Source organism: Perna viridis, chromosome 13, assembly GCF_037379345.1.
Source record: "Perna viridis isolate PV_CMFRI_1.1 ecotype Kerala chromosome 13, ASM3737934v1, whole genome shotgun sequence".
In the NCBI taxonomy this organism is placed as follows: Eukaryota; Metazoa; Mollusca; class Bivalvia; order Mytilida; family Mytilidae; genus Perna; species Perna viridis.
The window spans coordinates 24,916,524-24,933,465 of record NC_142457.1 but is presented as its reverse complement, the minus strand read 5'-3'; the positions used below and the strand labels follow the sequence as shown (position 1 = coordinate 24,933,465).

The following is a 16,942-nucleotide window of genomic DNA, read 5'->3' as shown; positions in this document are numbered from 1 at the left end:
ATACGGGCATTTTCGAGATACGACGAAAATCGTAAATTTAAAATGAAACTGAATTAAAATAGTTTGAAAAGAGTATTTGTTTGAATGATTTAATTAAAAAACAATTTAAGAAATTATTTCTCAAGTGAAGTATTATTTAAAAAATATCATTTTAATGTCGACGAAGTCCTTTACGTAGCTCAATTTTGATTGGCAGATATATCCGGTCCTACTTAAATACGACTGCATACGCCTGTGGGAGAAAAGCATACGCCAGTAGCATTAATATTGTGTTTTCTGTGGAAATAATATTATATTAGCTTAGTAAGTTGTATTTTGTTCAAATAAATTATCTTTCAGCAAATTATTTGTTGATGCGAAGTAGAACTAGCCGATGTAAATAACGATCTGACAGGCGTTCGACATTCGTGATTGCGCATGCGTAATTGTGTATTGAAATAAAACGTGGACATGTGGTTTACAAAGTTGACAAAAACAAGCCGCCATGATACATGCATAATGCACACACTTCGATCATTTGAACTAGGAAAAAAACGAGAAATAATTGATGATAAAAGTCGACATGTTTGTTTATAAAACAACATTCTGACCTTTGAAATGTCGACAAGACGAGTTTTAACCAATTATTCTGACTTATTTTGAAAAAAAAACTAGGAATCAGGTGTACCCTATGAGCTTCCATAACTAATCGTGTGTAATCTGTGGTTATACCAGGAAGTAAAAAGATAACATTCCACACTAAACCAACAGGGCGTTTTCCTCGCTAACGTTCAAATAAGTTAACTTTGTGTTAATTGGGAATACTGACCGGTAAAGAGTAAGATTTACTTTTCCATTCAGCATTTACTTCAGTTCATTGTACCGTCTTCTTATATTGTCCGTATTTTATTATTTCATAATTCTTGTTAAATATGTCAAGGGTCAAACTTTAAGACTAAGACTAGTTACTTTGTTTTTTTTTTAAATATCAAAACAGAATGAGGTCTGCCACATACAGTGTACACTCGTTAAATTCACGTATAAAAAGTATTTAATACATGTATATTCAAGTACCAATCCACGTAGAATTCAGACACTGTCAATGGTAGACGTGATTCATGGTGTAGAATCAAAGTACTCATGTACTGAATAAATCTTTATCGATCGTTTTATCGCCTCAAATATTCGTCATATTGCAAAAATATGGAATAAAGGGGAAGTACGGGAATCGAATTCAAACGTATCTTAACGTAAGCTTATTGTTATAAATGGTTAATATTAAACTCATCGTTTTTTTTTCTTAAATTCGCCATTCTGATTATGAAAGATATTTAAAAATACACACACTAAAATGCATTATAATGCATCATAGTAGCGTGCCAGTTTGCCTAATGTTCAGGTTCGATATCGGTTTACATGGAACACTCCAATATAGCCCATAATTGAACTACAAACTACTAGTTGACCATTCCCAGTTTTTACATTTTCAGGTCGAAATTCAGTTTATCGACCTCCAGGTCGAAACTGTCTGTTCAATAATTCAAATTTAAGGAGGTAGATATAGGCCTCAATGCCTGCATAAGACAGTTTTCCCAATTAGTACTCGGCATTTCTTTTATTATTCCTTTTCTATGATTGAAGACTATTTACAATCTCGCTGGGTTTTCATTTCTAGTTAAACATCAAATGGTTTATTATTCATTTAAAAATGAATAGGTAACTTGAATTTAGTCGTATGTAGTTCCCTTTTTCCCTTTAAATGTGGCTATTGTTAACTTATTCATTATTCTTATGTACGTTTAACTGAGCCACTTCACAACGTATATTATTTTCAAATAGTTTTTCCTTCCTACCCAAAACACAATTAATTGTTTGAACGGAGCGTCAGCGACCTATATAAATATATGTAGAATGCAAGACCAGAACTATGAATGGCTAAAATATTCTGATGGAAGTAGACGATTGCACAAGTGCTCCGTCCATCATTGGCATAGCCTAAAATCCTATTAATTATAATGATTATTGGGACATGTTTCAATTTCTATATTAAAATAATGGATCTGGTTTGATTGGTTCTGTTATATTTCATTTCTTTCGATTTCGTTCTTCGTTTCGTTTGATGTTATATGGAGTTCGTTTCGGACTTTACAGGTACTTCTGATAATCTGTATTATGATTGAACCAGGAAGCTATAACACAAACTGCAACAAGTAGCTATCTTACCGTGACTCAATGTCGCATTGTTTGGCAAACTATAACAAAATGTTTCCTATAGAAATTTATAGTTAATTAGTGACAAGAGGTGTCAAGTGGGGACAAGAAAGGTCAAGAATTCGAGAAATTAAAGCAACATTTTTTTTCATTTATAGGCAAAATAAAGTACATAGGGAAAAAAATGAGATAATTATTGAAAAAATGAGTTAATTATTTTTAGGAAAATTTAGAAAAAAACGAAAGTCAACTGATACAAATTTAAAATTAAAAAAAACATCTTTTCAATTTGACCAATGAACCGTTTGAACAAATTAGATACTACAATTCATAAAGAAACTATATCTATATATATATATTAGATTTGATTTTATGTGTTTTCAAATTGATTAAAGTATGGAAACATGTTTTATGTGAAATAACAAAAACGAAATTATTTGGAAACAATATTAAGTAGTATGATTAAAAGAAAGGGTGATTTTTTTTCTTTAAAGAAAAAATATAGCAACATGCATTGTTATAGAAGAACTTAGTTAAAAATATATTATAGAATGGGTTATTATCTAGAGAGATATGAAAACTTGAAAAAATAATACCAAGATTAGCAGTATGCCTTACTCTAAAAAATTGTGTGTATTGGTATGTTGTAAATTGTGTGGTCGGAGCTGAGAGGTCGAGGGCATGGCATGGCTCCTCGAGATGTCGACTGTCTCCCCCTCCGACACGTTTTTATGGACAGTCACTATAGTTTTCTTTTCGAGCGACATTTTGGTGTTTGGGAAAAACTAGTTAATGGTAGAGTCTGGTGGAGCGGTGGTGGTATTTTCTTGCTGTGACTCTGGCATACGTTTATTGTTGTTTTGTGTCCGTGGCCCATCGGACACTGCATGCTTTCGAGGCTGGCCTGGTAAATGAAGATATCAAGTTTTTACTCTTTATTGTCCTAAACGTACACATGTAATGATCAAAATATATTTTTTTAATAATATAAGCGTAATACTATTTATACTTTTATTTATTTAATTAATATACTTTTTCGTTTATTTATTTTGATAAATAAGAATTTAATTATTTATATTTACTTAGTTGCTTTAAATGGAACTTCATTTAAAAACTTTACTTCTAAAATTCTAATAAAGTGTCAGTTGTTTACATAAATTATTAGTAAGACAATTAAGCAAGTACCAACGAATTCAAACCTATTTATTCTCCTGTCACAGATTATGTGTTATTCAATATTACAAATATTTCTTTCTTTCGGCCAAATTTATAAATACATCAAGACATTATCAATTTACTTAAGCTAAAATGCAATTTTATTTATTTTTGAATTATTGCAGAATCATATAGAATTTTACTGCATCACAGTATATATACATATATATTTTTTCGCAAGCCACTGATACAAGGCGCATAGTTGTAATTAGTATTACCGGTAACTCGACATTGTGTTAAATTTCTGAAAACCTTGTTTTTTTTTTTTAAATATTTTCTTGTTTATATGTTAGCATTTAAATTTACATAAATAATTCTCTCTCACTGTTATCTTCATTATATCTTTTTATATTCAATGAATTTTGATGACATATTTCGAATTCAGTTGTCACGGCCTTTTGGAATATCAATGGATCAACAGCAGGATATTTTTGTGTGATCATGACAAACATAATTTATTACTAATTTTCAAGACAACAAACTTAGTTAATATTGAGGTAGCCTTTATAGTGCAATTTTTTTAGCATTTCTTTATTTACTTTTCTGGGGAGAGGGTATTCACAGTATTTCTAGTTGATCATATAAATTCACCAAAACATAAGGACAAGTTAAAAGGGCAACGGGCGTATCATGCACTTTAAAGCGCAGCTGTTTATATATTTTCCTTAATGAAAGAAAAAATATGGCAAAATGCATTGTTATAGAAGAAATTAGTTCAAAATATATGATAAAATGGGTATTATCTAGAGAGATATGAAAACTGCAAAAATAATATCAAGTTCAGCAATATGCCTTATTCTAAAAAATGAGAGATGAATCTTTATAACATATTTTGAAGTCAGTTTTCCGGTAACTTTATTGATTTATCTCTTTCTTTTTTTTATTATTATTTTTCTTTAATGAAAAAAATCTTCATGAGGCTACTATCATTTTGGAAATATTTCAAACAACCTTTTATCTTCACATGTTTACCTGAAAAATATTCTTTTCCTGGTTTTTAAAAGCAATATTTTCCTTTTTTTGTTTTGTTTTGTTTTGTTTGTTTGTGCTTTAAATCAAACACATAAATAAACAATTGTATGTCTTTGTTTAAATGAAAACAAAATTTCCTTTGCGCTATTCCACTTGTTGTTTCTTGTCGCTTTTTGTCACTTCTTGTCGTCAATTAGTGAGACTCGCAAACTGACGTCATCATTGAAACAGAAACTCCGCGTCTGTCTGAAAGGCACAGAACCACCGCTAATTTAAATCCCTGACTGTGTTGCATGTCTGTAAGTCATACAAACATATTGTCCCTCAATAACTGTTGATTTTCAAACTTGATATATACGGTTGTGCCAAATTAAGACATGACAGTAACCTTTTGGGATTCGGTAGAGGAGATATATTTTTGTTTTGACCACCACCGATCCCGAAAGGGATTAGACACGCCAGTACTTAAATTTGAGATTTTTGAGAGGTTTAACCTTACTCCTACAACGTAAGAAGTTTGAATTCCGTTCCCTCATACCCCAACTCTTAGGTTGGCGCCAAGCCAGAAAATAGCTTGCCAGATAGCCTCTGGCATTGCTGGAGTAGGTTTAACCTGCGTAATCACAACTTTGGATTTTTTTAACGGAAAACAAGGGCTTAATATACATGTACACACAGTCATTTGAATATTAGTGACAAATAGCAAGAAAAGAGTCAAATATTGCTATTTGTTGCTACAATTCAAACGACTGATGTACGTATCTGCAAAGTCAGGTCAAGATGCTTAGTATTTCGACCACTCCGCTCCATGAGAGTTAACCCACTGTATGAATAGTAATTAAGGGAACCAAGGTCCTAGCAGAAATCAAAAGAAAGTAATACAGTGATAAAGACAATACATGGAAAACACATATACCAAAAAAAAAGAACATGAAGTACATGTAAATAAAATAATGCATACAAAGTAGGTTAAGTGTCCTCTGCTTTTCTAGAAACACCCACCGAGTTGCTCATAAAAAGTCCAGGGTAGTTGAAAGATGAAAGGTTTATATAAACTCATTCTAAAGTTGATAAAAAAAATTGGTAATAAGCTGAATCCACCGCCGTCAAAAAAAAAAAAAAAATCCCCAGTGCCAAATCACAAAATAATAGTTAAAGCTACGTTTCACAGCACAGCTATATGTAACTGATTTTAACCTGTATGAAAGGTCTGAACTCATTCAAAAGTCGATAAAAAATACATTATGTAACAAGCTTTATCTGTTTTTGGATTCGACGCTGGAGAAAATTTTTTGCTTTGACCACCACCGTCAAAACAAAAAAATATAACCAATGCCAAATCCCAAAAATACTAAGCAATATATAATTGATTTTAAGATAATTGTCTCCTGGACTAAAATTAAAATTCATATTTTTCTCTTTATATTGCAGAAAAATGGCATCATTCATCGACAAAAAAATTCAACTCGACTGTGAAGAACACAAGCAAAGATATCAGTATTACTGTAGATCACACGATTGTGTTATTTGTCAAAAATGTCGACTGGAGTCCCATAAAAAGTGTAAAGACACTTTAGATATAGAAGATGTCATCGGTAACGTAAAATCATCTGCAGTTTTCGAGGATTTGTGGACCAATATAAAAACAAATCATCAAGCTGTCTTGAATGCAATCATTGATAGGGTAGAAAATATGAAAAACCTACAGGAAAAAAAGGAAAAACTATCAACAGAGGTGAAAAAAAGAACACAAAGACTTATTGATCAAATTAAGAAACTAGAAAACAAAACATTATCAGAGTTAGAGTCAGTTGTCAATGAAAATGTAAATGAAATCAAAGCTACCACAAAAATCCTAAAATCAAATAAAAGAAATCTTGGTGAATTATTGGAACAAGAGGAACTCATTAAGAAACAGGCATCAAATTTCCAAACATTCATAGCAACAAAACAAATGGAGAGAGAAGTTGAAGAATCAGTAGAAATCTTACACAAATTATCTGAAAAAGGAGCCATGGATAATACAGACATAGAAATGAATGAAAACATCACAGCAGACGACACAATTTTTGGAATTAAAACTCTGTTTGACATTAAAGTATCAAGAGAAAAACAAACAATATCCATAGACATAAACAAACCAAACATAGGTCAGGCAGAGGTGAAGACAAGATTCCCCAGACAACTGACACTTAAACAACAGTTTACAGCACGTCAAAGTTGGTGTTATGGTTGTTGTACGCTGCCTAATGGACTCCTGGTGTTGACTGATTGGCTCAATGGTGTAGTAAACATACTACACAGTGATGGTCAACACAAATCATCAGTCAGATTTAATGGAGGAAGACCATGGGATGTAACAGTCATCAATGAGAACCATGTTGCTGTTTCTAATCCTCTCCATAAAACAATCTCCATCATAGATGTAGACAGGAGTAAAATCATTAAAACACTTCAGATAAAGAGTCCAGTCTGGGGAATTACACATAGTGATGGACATTTATACTTCTGTGTACCTGAGGTAGGAATCCGAAAAATTAATATAGATACAGAAAAAATAGACAAACTCCATGATGACCAGACTGTTCATGTTGAGTCATATATAGACACAGATGGCAACAGAATATGTTATACCTGTCCTCCTAACAACAACACAGTTACTGTCTTAGATTCTGACCTCAGAGTTATCTTCACATTCAAGGATCACAATACAATGTCATGGCCTCGTGGAATATCAATGGATGAACAGCAGAATATTTTTGTGTGTAATTATAACAAACATAATTTATTACTAATTTCAAGGGATGGAGATAAACATGAAGTTGTAGCCGGTAGAGATGATGGGTTGTGTGAACCGTGGTGTGTACATTATGATAAAGTGACTCATCATCTCACTGTTGTTCATGACAATAAGGTGGTCAGGATATTTATTGTATATTGACTTTTGATGGACAACCAACACTGAGATAAACAAATTATTGAGATTAATTCAATTTCAAGGTATGCAAACATTTCCACCTTTTTCTCAATTGTCAGACATAAATAAACATGTGATAATTAACTTGATTAAAAGAAAAGAAACATGATTTAATTTTTGGACTTTATTTTTTATATGTATACTCGAATTCACCTCAGCCTGTTTGCAGTTTTTTTTAATTATCTTTTAAATTACTCATAAGTTCTTTTTAAAAAATTGCCATTTTTATTCATGTCGTTCTGTACTACAACTTTCATACAAATATTTTTCGTTCTTACCTCCGAGATCGAAATATTTCCATATTTATTTTTTATGATAATTTTGCATTGAGCGTATTGTTTAACCGCCATCTTGTTTCTATGGATATTTTGAAATGTTCCCTAAAATCTCACAATTGAAGAGCTGAAATACCATGATTTCCCGCCACATTTCTGGTTCCCTGCCAATTGAATACTATATGTGGTAAGTTATATATTAGGTACCAGTTGTAACATTGTCATTCGGAACTTCGGGTTTTTCTTCCTTAAATGTAAATAGCAGAAATATGATATAAGATAATTAAAAAAAATAGAAACAGGCTGAGGTGAATTCGAGTATATGAGGTTTGTTTTTCTAAAGTAATTTTAATAATATCAGACATTTCCACCTTTTCTTTTAATTGTAAGACATAAATAAACATGCATTTGTTCATATGATAATTAACTTGATTAAAAGAAAAGAAACATGATTTAATTTCTGGACTTTATTTTCAAAAATCTTAACAATATTTGGCAGAACTTTCTACTTTTATCTTGGCATAAGATAACAAAAATATGATAATTATTAACTTATTAAAAATCTTTCAAATAGTACAGAAATTTCATATCGAGTACAGGGTAAAATAAATTTAATTTATATTTTTTTATCAATCAGTGTTGGTCTTCATCAAGATTGTCAAATACATGTACATGTACCTACATGTAGATGTGTCATCATTGAAAATAATTTTTGCCTTTTGTTGTATATATTTGCATTTTCATGTTTCTAAATAAATGAAATTTTCTCATTTGAAAACTGAAAATAATTAAAATTAAAAATTTTAATACTAGTATTACTTTGTGTAAATATCTAACACCATTACAAGTTACAACATCAAAATATGAATGTGGTAAAAATTAAGTACATGTACTGTATTAGTGATTTATTCATACCCAGTATTTAGATGTAGGCCTTTAAAAATAACTTTCTTTAAAACAATAATTAAAAAAGTACAGTCATGTAATGTGCATTTTTTTAGTCATGGTTTGAATTAATTTAATAGAATTTTTTTTGGCAACATGTGATATCCTTATAAGTCTTCATTGCTTCAACTGAAATGAAAATATTTTTTTTTAAATGGTTGATTTATTTCAGAACTTTTATTGTTTTTTTTTTCTTGAAATATCAATTAGATGTATATTATTGAAAGATAGTACTAAGGACATTAAATTACCCACAACAGTGATTACATGTACTTGCAACTTCAATAATTAAAAGAAATACATGTATCTCCAATTTATTGATTCACATGTAGGTACATGTACATCTACATGTATAAATGTTGATGTTTAAGTCAGTTGTTGTAAATATATATGTACATGTATGTGTATTTGATTTCATATATATAGCACTAACAGGGGCGGATGGAGAAATTATGAAAAAGGGGAGGGGTGCCAGGTTATTATTTGCTCATTAAGGTCCATAGAATACAAAAATCAATAATTATTTTGTGTGTGTTGGGGGGGGGGGGGGTACACCTTGAACCCCTGGATCTGCCACTGTAATTATGTTAACACCTATACCTGTATTTTATAATTAGTTCAAATCTAATGAATGATTCATGTGAGGAACAATGCCAGTTCATATTTTTATGACTAATAAGATTATAACATGTATATGTAGTTTGAATGGTGCATTTAGAATGACTTGGTATTTTTTTCTCTTGATGGACTAAGACAATATTAATTTATTAAACAAATTCAGATTTAAAGATAAATAAAATATGTTTAATCTATAATGATTTAATTTATCAGAAATCTTTATAATAATATCAGAAATTATCTTTTTTTTTCTAAGAAATGTTTTTCAGAAACATGTTTTAATTTACTGACTTAATTATCTTTAATAACTTTTTACTTTTTTATTTACATAAATGTAATACATTTTGCAATTAACTTAATTAAAAATCTTTAAAAGAAATAATACAAAATTAGTTTATATAGTAAAATGATTGATTTTTTTTGGAAATTTTTTCATATTTCTTTATTTTTCATCAAGTTTTTCAAATACATGTATCTAGATGTGTCATCAGTGAAAATCTTTTCACTTCATTGTTGTTGTACATGTATATAGTTGTATTCATCATTTTCATGTTTCTATCTTTGATTTAGTCTTACTCAAATGATTTAAGAAATATTTATTTGTTATTTGTCATACATACATGTACATGTATATTCTTTGAAAAGACTCTTTAAAACAATAAACATTTTAGGCACTGTAAACAAATAGTTATAACTTATTGTAGTTATAAATATTATGAATACATGTACATGTATGTATCCTTTTACTGACTATTTATAAAAACAATACTTTCAAAAAATTAAAATGAAACTGTAAAAGAAGTAGTTATGTAAAAACATGTACTATACTTTATTTTTATTTTTGTCCAGGATTTGAATTGTTTTACAAGACATTTCACCTTCAACTTTGACAACTTGTGATATCCTTGTACATGTACATGCAAGTCAAATTTATTTATTTTTTTTAAATTTAAATACATTTCTTCATGTACTGTACATTTATAAATCCTTCTGAAGTTACATGTATATTCATTTTTTTTCTTGAAATTTGAAATATTTTTGACTTCAAGTAAATAAACTGAAAATTATTTTCACTAATTGTAAATACATGGAAATTTCTTCAATACTTACCATGTGTACAGTACATCATCTACGTTTAAATGTAATTTTTATCAGTATATAAATGTACATGGCATGAGTAGAATGCACATTTATTTATTTACAATATTTGTTTATTTTTTATTTTTATTTTTTTTTGTAAATATATATGTTTCGTGTTCGTGTGTATGTACAATGTACTTGCAGAGTTGGATTGAAAAATTTTAAAAAAGGGGGGTCCCCCAAGAGCACTCAGGTCATTATTTGCTCATTGGATATTTTGAATGAAGATACATGTAACACAAATTTTCCATCACCCCATGAACCCCCTGGATACCCACTGTAAATATGTTTACATCAATTATTTATAGTTCAATTCCACCAAAGTCTGACAATTTAATAGGAAATCTCAAGTGACTTGTTAACAAGGCTTTTTCCTGAGATGAATAAACCCAGTTTTTATTTTAGAACTAATGAGGCCTAGCCATATGGAATTACATGTTCATGTACATTGAATGGTAGAATGATTTGGAATTTATTTTCTGATACACTAGGAACAATATTCGTGTATCTACATGTAGATGACCAAGGCATGGTGGAAGTTGGTTTTAAACACTTAGTGAATTTGGATTTTCTGATAATGGGCGAATTCAACATATTTTATCATGATCAATATGGATATTAATGACAAACCTAATATTTAATGTCCATCAAAATGTGACACATTCCAATAGAGTCTGTGGAATATGTATTCATTTTCAGGACACAGTAAACATGAACTATTTAAAGATTGCATATAGTTCAAGAGACTTTGCTGATTCACGGAGTCTTCAGTTATGTGCTCTGCCAATATGGATTATCGCATGAAAGGCAAACTATTCAGATTCTTTTTTTAAGATGAAATTATTTTTTCTGGTGAGAACTTCCATTTATGCAGAAATAAGCTATCAAAGGTTTTTCATGTATTATATATTGTGTCTTGATTATTTGTTTGAACTTGCACTTCAGCATGTTGAAGAGTGAAGTTAATAACACTTATAAAATACATGTATATGTAGTGTTCATTTGTAATTATTCATTCAGTTGTAGAGATTTCCAAATTTAAAACATTATTGGTAATTGGCTAAATTGGAAAACATTGTCAAGAGGCAAAAAAAAATTATATGTCAATAATAATATTACTTGTTTTTTTCATTTTAACACCACACCACAGTGCACTTTAAAAGCATATAATTTTGGTAAGGTGAGTTATAATCTTAATGAAATGCACACAAAATGAACATTTCAAGGGCAGCTAATTCTGTCAAAAATTTATTTTTTCTTACATTCTCTTAAAAAATTATTCTGAACAAATCTATTGATGTAGAGATCAAAGTATAATCTTTTCAAATAAAGAAAGTATCCTTGAGTAAAATTATTCTGTCATATTTGTGGGTTATGGACATGCATTTTTCCTGATTTAAAACTTACACTTAATTATTTAGTATCAACAGAGATGCAGACCAATAATATTAATTCTTAAGTATATTGTATTACATTGTACAGGTAGTTCTAAGGGAGATAATCCATTTTGCTTCCATGTCAATGCTGTCCATCATTCATCAGTAGTAAAATTTTGTTTCTGTGAACAAACATGAGTTTGAATCATCAAGATTTTTTTCATAGTGGGGACTTTTATTGTTTTTTTTTCTTTGTTCTTTTTTGTACACTTTATTACAATATTTTAACAACATTTACCCCTTAATTTTTTTGTAATTTTTTTTTTTATGCTATAGAAGTTAAAGTTCTAAAGTTACTATTGCAATAACTTAATATTACATGTATGTCAATTTTGATCATGTGTAAATTAAATATGCTTTCAATTCAAATTACTGTGAAACATTATCAAGCCATTGCAGTCCTCCATATTAGAAGAGAAGAGTTATTGTTCCTGAATTTTTTCAAGTATCTAGAATTTTACTTCTAATCCAAGCAAATTTGATATTTTTTTGTGTAAATTGTCATGTAATAGTATTCAGACTGCTGGTGTAAAAAAAAAATAAAACATACTTTACGAAAATCTCTTTTTGTTTGCCCTTAAGGGCTAGTTTTAATGTCCTGGCCTGTCTCTGGCCATTTTCTGAAGATGTTCCCATGAGGGGTTAATTTTGAGCATTTCCAACACAATGGTATGACGCCATGTTATCTCTTCTTGGCTTTAGCTCTAGTGTCAATGGAAGGGCTGTTAAAGTGTGGTCTTGTTGATGTTTTGTCAAGATGTGTCCAATTTATCGCTACCATATGATGATATGTTTCATGCTTTCCTGATTTTATCTACTAAAGAGGTCATGTCTTCCTGATTGTATCTACTAAGGAGATCCATGTTGGAGGCCTTATTAAAGAGGGTTCCTTTCAATTTCATTAGTATAACAAAATTTTACACAAGAAAAGTTTGAAACAGATAAATTACTGCGGTGGAATAATGGTATCACGCTGTCGTTAGTTCGTTATTGTTGTCTGCCATCAAATAATGGTAGCATGCTGTCGTCAGTTTAGTCATAGTCGCCTGCGGTTGAATAATGGTATCATGCTATAATCAGTTTTGTCATTGTTGTCTGCGATGGAATTGTGACATCATGCTATCGTCATTGTTGACTGCGGTGGAATAATGATATCATGCTATAGTCAGTTTCGTCATTGTTGTCTGTGGTGGAATAATGGTACTACGCTCTCATCTGTGTCGTCATTGTTGTCTGCGGTGGAATAATAGTATCTTGCTATCGTCATTGTTGACTGCGGTGGAATAATGGTATCATGCTGTCGTCAGTTTCGTCATTATCGTCTGCGGTGAAATAATGGTATCATGCTTTAGTCGGTTTCATCATTGTTGTCTGTGGTGGAATAATGGTACCATACTGTCGTCAGTATCTCTGTCGTCTGTGGTGGAATAATGGTATCATGATGTCGTCAAGTTTCATCATTGTTGTCTGTGGTGGAATAATGGTTTAAACAATGGTCAGTTTCGTCATTGTCTGGTGGAATAATGGTACTATGCTTCCATCAGTGTCGTCATTGTTGTCTCCAATGGAATAATGGTATCCTGCTATAGTCATTTTTGTCATTGTTGTCTGTGGTGGATGATGTTACTACGCTCTCATCAGTGTCGTATTTGTCGTCTGCGGTTGAATTATGGTATCATCTTGTCATCAGTTTTTCATTGCCGTCTGTAGTGGAATAATGATATCATGCTCTCTTCAGTTTCGTCATTGTTGTCTGCGGTGGAATAATGACATCATGCTATCGTCGTTGTTGACTGCGGTGGAAAAATGATATCATGCTATAGTCAGTTTTATCATTGTTGACTGCAGTGGAATAATGGTATCATGCTGTCGTCAGTTGTCGTCTGTAGATTTTTCATGTTAGTATACATTGAGTGTATCGATTTTCATGAAATTAAACCTCCAAAGAAAGCCTGGGATTGATTTTAGGGGTTTCAACTTGAACTAATTACGAATGAGGGATCAGAAACAAATATTTTCCTGTTTTGCAGATAATAGCTTGAGTAAAGATGAATGGATCTTATAAATGAGCCTCAAGGTGACATACCTATCCTTAAAAGAAAGGCTTTGATTGATTGTGGGGGTTGTGCTTATTGAGCAATAAAGGGCAAAACAGGGACTTTGGGATCAAGTTCTTTTCCTGGCTAATTGCTATTAAAATTGAGATCTGTATCAAGCTTGGAAAGCGCGTAAAATTTGGCCCAACTGTTTATGATTAGAAATCTGCATTCTAATCAAACATTGCCCTGTGAAGCATTTCTTTTGCTTAATATGAAAGTAAGACACAGACCATTTTCTTTTTGAAGGGGCTCGGAGTTAATTTTTGCCCACACATGAAAAGTATTTCCTTTTTTTCAGCAGCAGCCGTAGTTAAAAATTATATTTGAATATCTATATTGTTAAGGGATGGTGGAAATATTAAACAATATTAATATTTTTTTTTCAATCAATGACTGAGTAAAATATTTATGGCTCAAATTTGGAGTAATCTTATTTTTTCCATAACAAACCAAGCTTCCCCCTCAGTACAAAAAATGTTATGTGCCTAACAATTGGTGCAAGAAACAGATCTAATCTAGGGAAATCTATTAGACTAAGAAGACAAAATTATCAAATGGGTGGTTCTAACCCTTATACCCCACATGGAACTATGCACGTGAGCTGTGCACACCCCCCACCCTAATCAACTGAACTATGATTTTCAGGTACCCTTATACCTCCCATTTCTGAATCTTTTTGACACCAAGAGATAAACTGAAGCATTTTTGTATTTTTTTGGCAAATTTTAATACCTCATTGAGGCAAAAATCAATTTTTTAAAGTTTTTTTTTCTGCTCAATTCTTCTTTCTTCTTTCTGTCAATGCCCGAGAAAAAAGGAGAGAAACAAGAGGCTCACATAAGCCTGAAACGCTCACCTGGTTAAATGTTGCCTTTCAAAGGATATAAATTTTAACGAGAAGTTGTCCAACAATTTTGACTCAAGAATTCTTTGGTAGGACTTATCATAAAATCTTCTCAACAATTGAAAGTTTCTTTAAATCTATCATAGTTCTCAAGATATTGACTGAAAACTGTTAAAAAAGGAGTCATTTTTCCCCTTTCAAGGGCAATAACTCATCTGACAACTTTTATCCCTGAAGACTTTTGTAGTCCTAATAATATGGATCATTTCAGCTATCGAAAGAATTTTGCTAAACCTAACGGTTTTGGAGATCTATGTGAAAAAACTACTGTCTGACCCCTATGTTCTATTTTTAGTAACAGCGGCAATGTTTTTTGACGAATCAAAAATCCCCACATTAGTTCTATGCAGGATACCCCAGGAACATTCATACCAAGTTTGGTTTCAATTAGTCAAGTAGTGTCAGAGGAGAAGATTTTTGAAAGAAATAACATTGAAAATGGCAATAATCATTGAAAAAGGGCAACAACTCCAACATGGCTTAAGGTCTCACTAACCACTTCTAACGTTTCCATTACTTTACATGTTAAAAAAGTAATTTTCAAAGTCTCACAGTGAATTCCCAGGACAAATGACATCTTAAAGTTGCATACCGTTGCGAAGCTTGGAAAATAAGGCTTCCAAAATCATTATGCTAATGGTACGATGATTGTAGAAATTCTTCACAAAATTTACTTGAATAAATAATACTGAAAATCCACATTTTTACCTGTTCTGCTAACTGACAGCATGGAGGCAAATTACTCAAACATGTAAACAATATTCATACCCTTTTGTAGTTAATTGCATATATGATTTTAAAGTACACATTCTCGGCTTTATTTTGACTACTTTTAATCATAATACACACAAATAATGCACTTACAATGCATATGTCTAGGTTCAGTGTGTTTTTGGTACTACATAGGGGGGGTGGGGGTGGCCATTTGACCCGGAAGTGGTTAGTGAGACCTAAGGGATTAAAACCAAAATTTGACCTGAGATAGATCTCATCATGCTGAACACTTTTACCCCAGTCAGAATTTAGCTAAACCTAACGGTTTAGGAGATATATGTGAAAAACTGACCCCTATGTTCTTGTTTTAGTAATGGCGGCAATGTTTTTGGACGAATAAAAAATCCCCACATTTGTTCTATGCAGGATACCCCAAGGAACATTCATACCAAGATTGGTTTCAATTGGTCAAGTAGTTTCAGAGGAGAAGAGTTGTGTATAATTGTTAACGACAACAACAGATGCCAAGTGATGGCAATAGCTCACATGGCCTTTGGCCAGGTGAGCTAAAAATGGCTTAAATTTTGAAAATTACTTTTCTCCAAATTATCCGACCCCACCCCCTTTCCCTTCAGTATTGAAAAGATTCAGTGCCTAAGATGGATATAGTGTTGGTCTTCAGTTTTCTTTGGGTTGTGAAAGAAGTTTTCAAATATGATGACTATAAATATTAAGAGTGAATTTGAGAGAAGCTAAAAAATGGTCTAAGGGAGGTAATTCAAGAAAGTTTTCACATCACATTAAAAAAAAGTTTGACACCAAACTAAGATGGTTTCATATACGGTGAAACCTGTCTATACCAAACACTTTTTTAAAGATCTTTATATCAGTGTAAATGTACATTTTGGAACCTTAGAAAACCAACCACCTATACAAGTCTGAACCAAGCCAGTTTTAAATTTGAAATATATAGGTTTAGATAGATTTCTCACTATGTAGTTTTAATAAAATAATGCTCATAGATAAATAAATATTGTGACATTCCTTCGTCAGTTCATTTTGTGCCTTAAACAGCTTGCCCAAAACCTGAAACTAGTAAAAACTGACTCAGGTTTTTGAAACATGTGAGAGTTTCAGTTGTTTTCTCAAGAAAAAATTACTGAAATTGACTGTTCATTTAGTAGCTAATCGAGTTAATGGCACGGATTGTTAGTTAGTTGCACTGTTTGTTTGTGTAATATGTGAATTGTAATGTAAATTGTCATATCAAATGGCCTAAACCCTACAGATTTGGAAAGCCTTAAACACTTCTGAGTTTATTACACTGAAAAAATACATCGGAAATGTAACAAGATGATCCTCACTGGTTATACTTCAACGCCCCTAGCCCCCCCCCCCCCCCCCCCAGGCTGGCTGGTTTTTAAAAAGGAGGGTTAGGCTGGTTTTTAAAAAAGGTT

At 31.4% G+C, this 16,942-nt stretch overlaps 1 protein-coding gene and 1 long non-coding RNA gene across 4 annotated transcripts in view; one reads left to right on the top strand and one right to left on the bottom strand.

The window, feature by feature from the left end:
- The window catches only part of LOC148600073 (uncharacterized), a 71,014-nt gene that overhangs the window by 1,031 nt on the left and 53,041 nt on the right, over positions 1-16,942 (bottom strand). The gene's annotated exons all lie outside the window — the stretch shown is intronic.
- LOC148600076 (uncharacterized) lies at positions 675-14,967 on the top strand. 3 transcript variants are annotated; one of them, XM_088558944.1, is made up of 2 exons: positions 675-810; positions 5,809-14,967. In XM_088558944.1, exon 2 carries the CDS (start codon positions 5,813-5,815, stop codon positions 7,316-7,318), a length of 1,506 nt encoding a protein of 501 aa, XP_088415070.1. In that variant the 5' UTR covers positions 675-810; positions 5,809-5,812; the 3' UTR covers positions 7,319-14,967. The 3 variants fall into 3 exon arrangements, with proteins under 3 accessions (XP_088415070.1, XP_088415068.1, XP_088415069.1); XM_088558942.1 differs by having other exon boundaries at positions 675-817; XM_088558943.1 differs by lacking the exon at positions 675-810 and adding an exon at positions 4,480-4,676.

Excerpts from the sequence above, each read along its gene's own strand:
- LOC148600076 (XM_088558944.1), top strand. The coding sequence starts at position 5,813 with ATGGCATCATTCATCGACAAAAAAATTCAACTCGACTGTGAAGAACAC.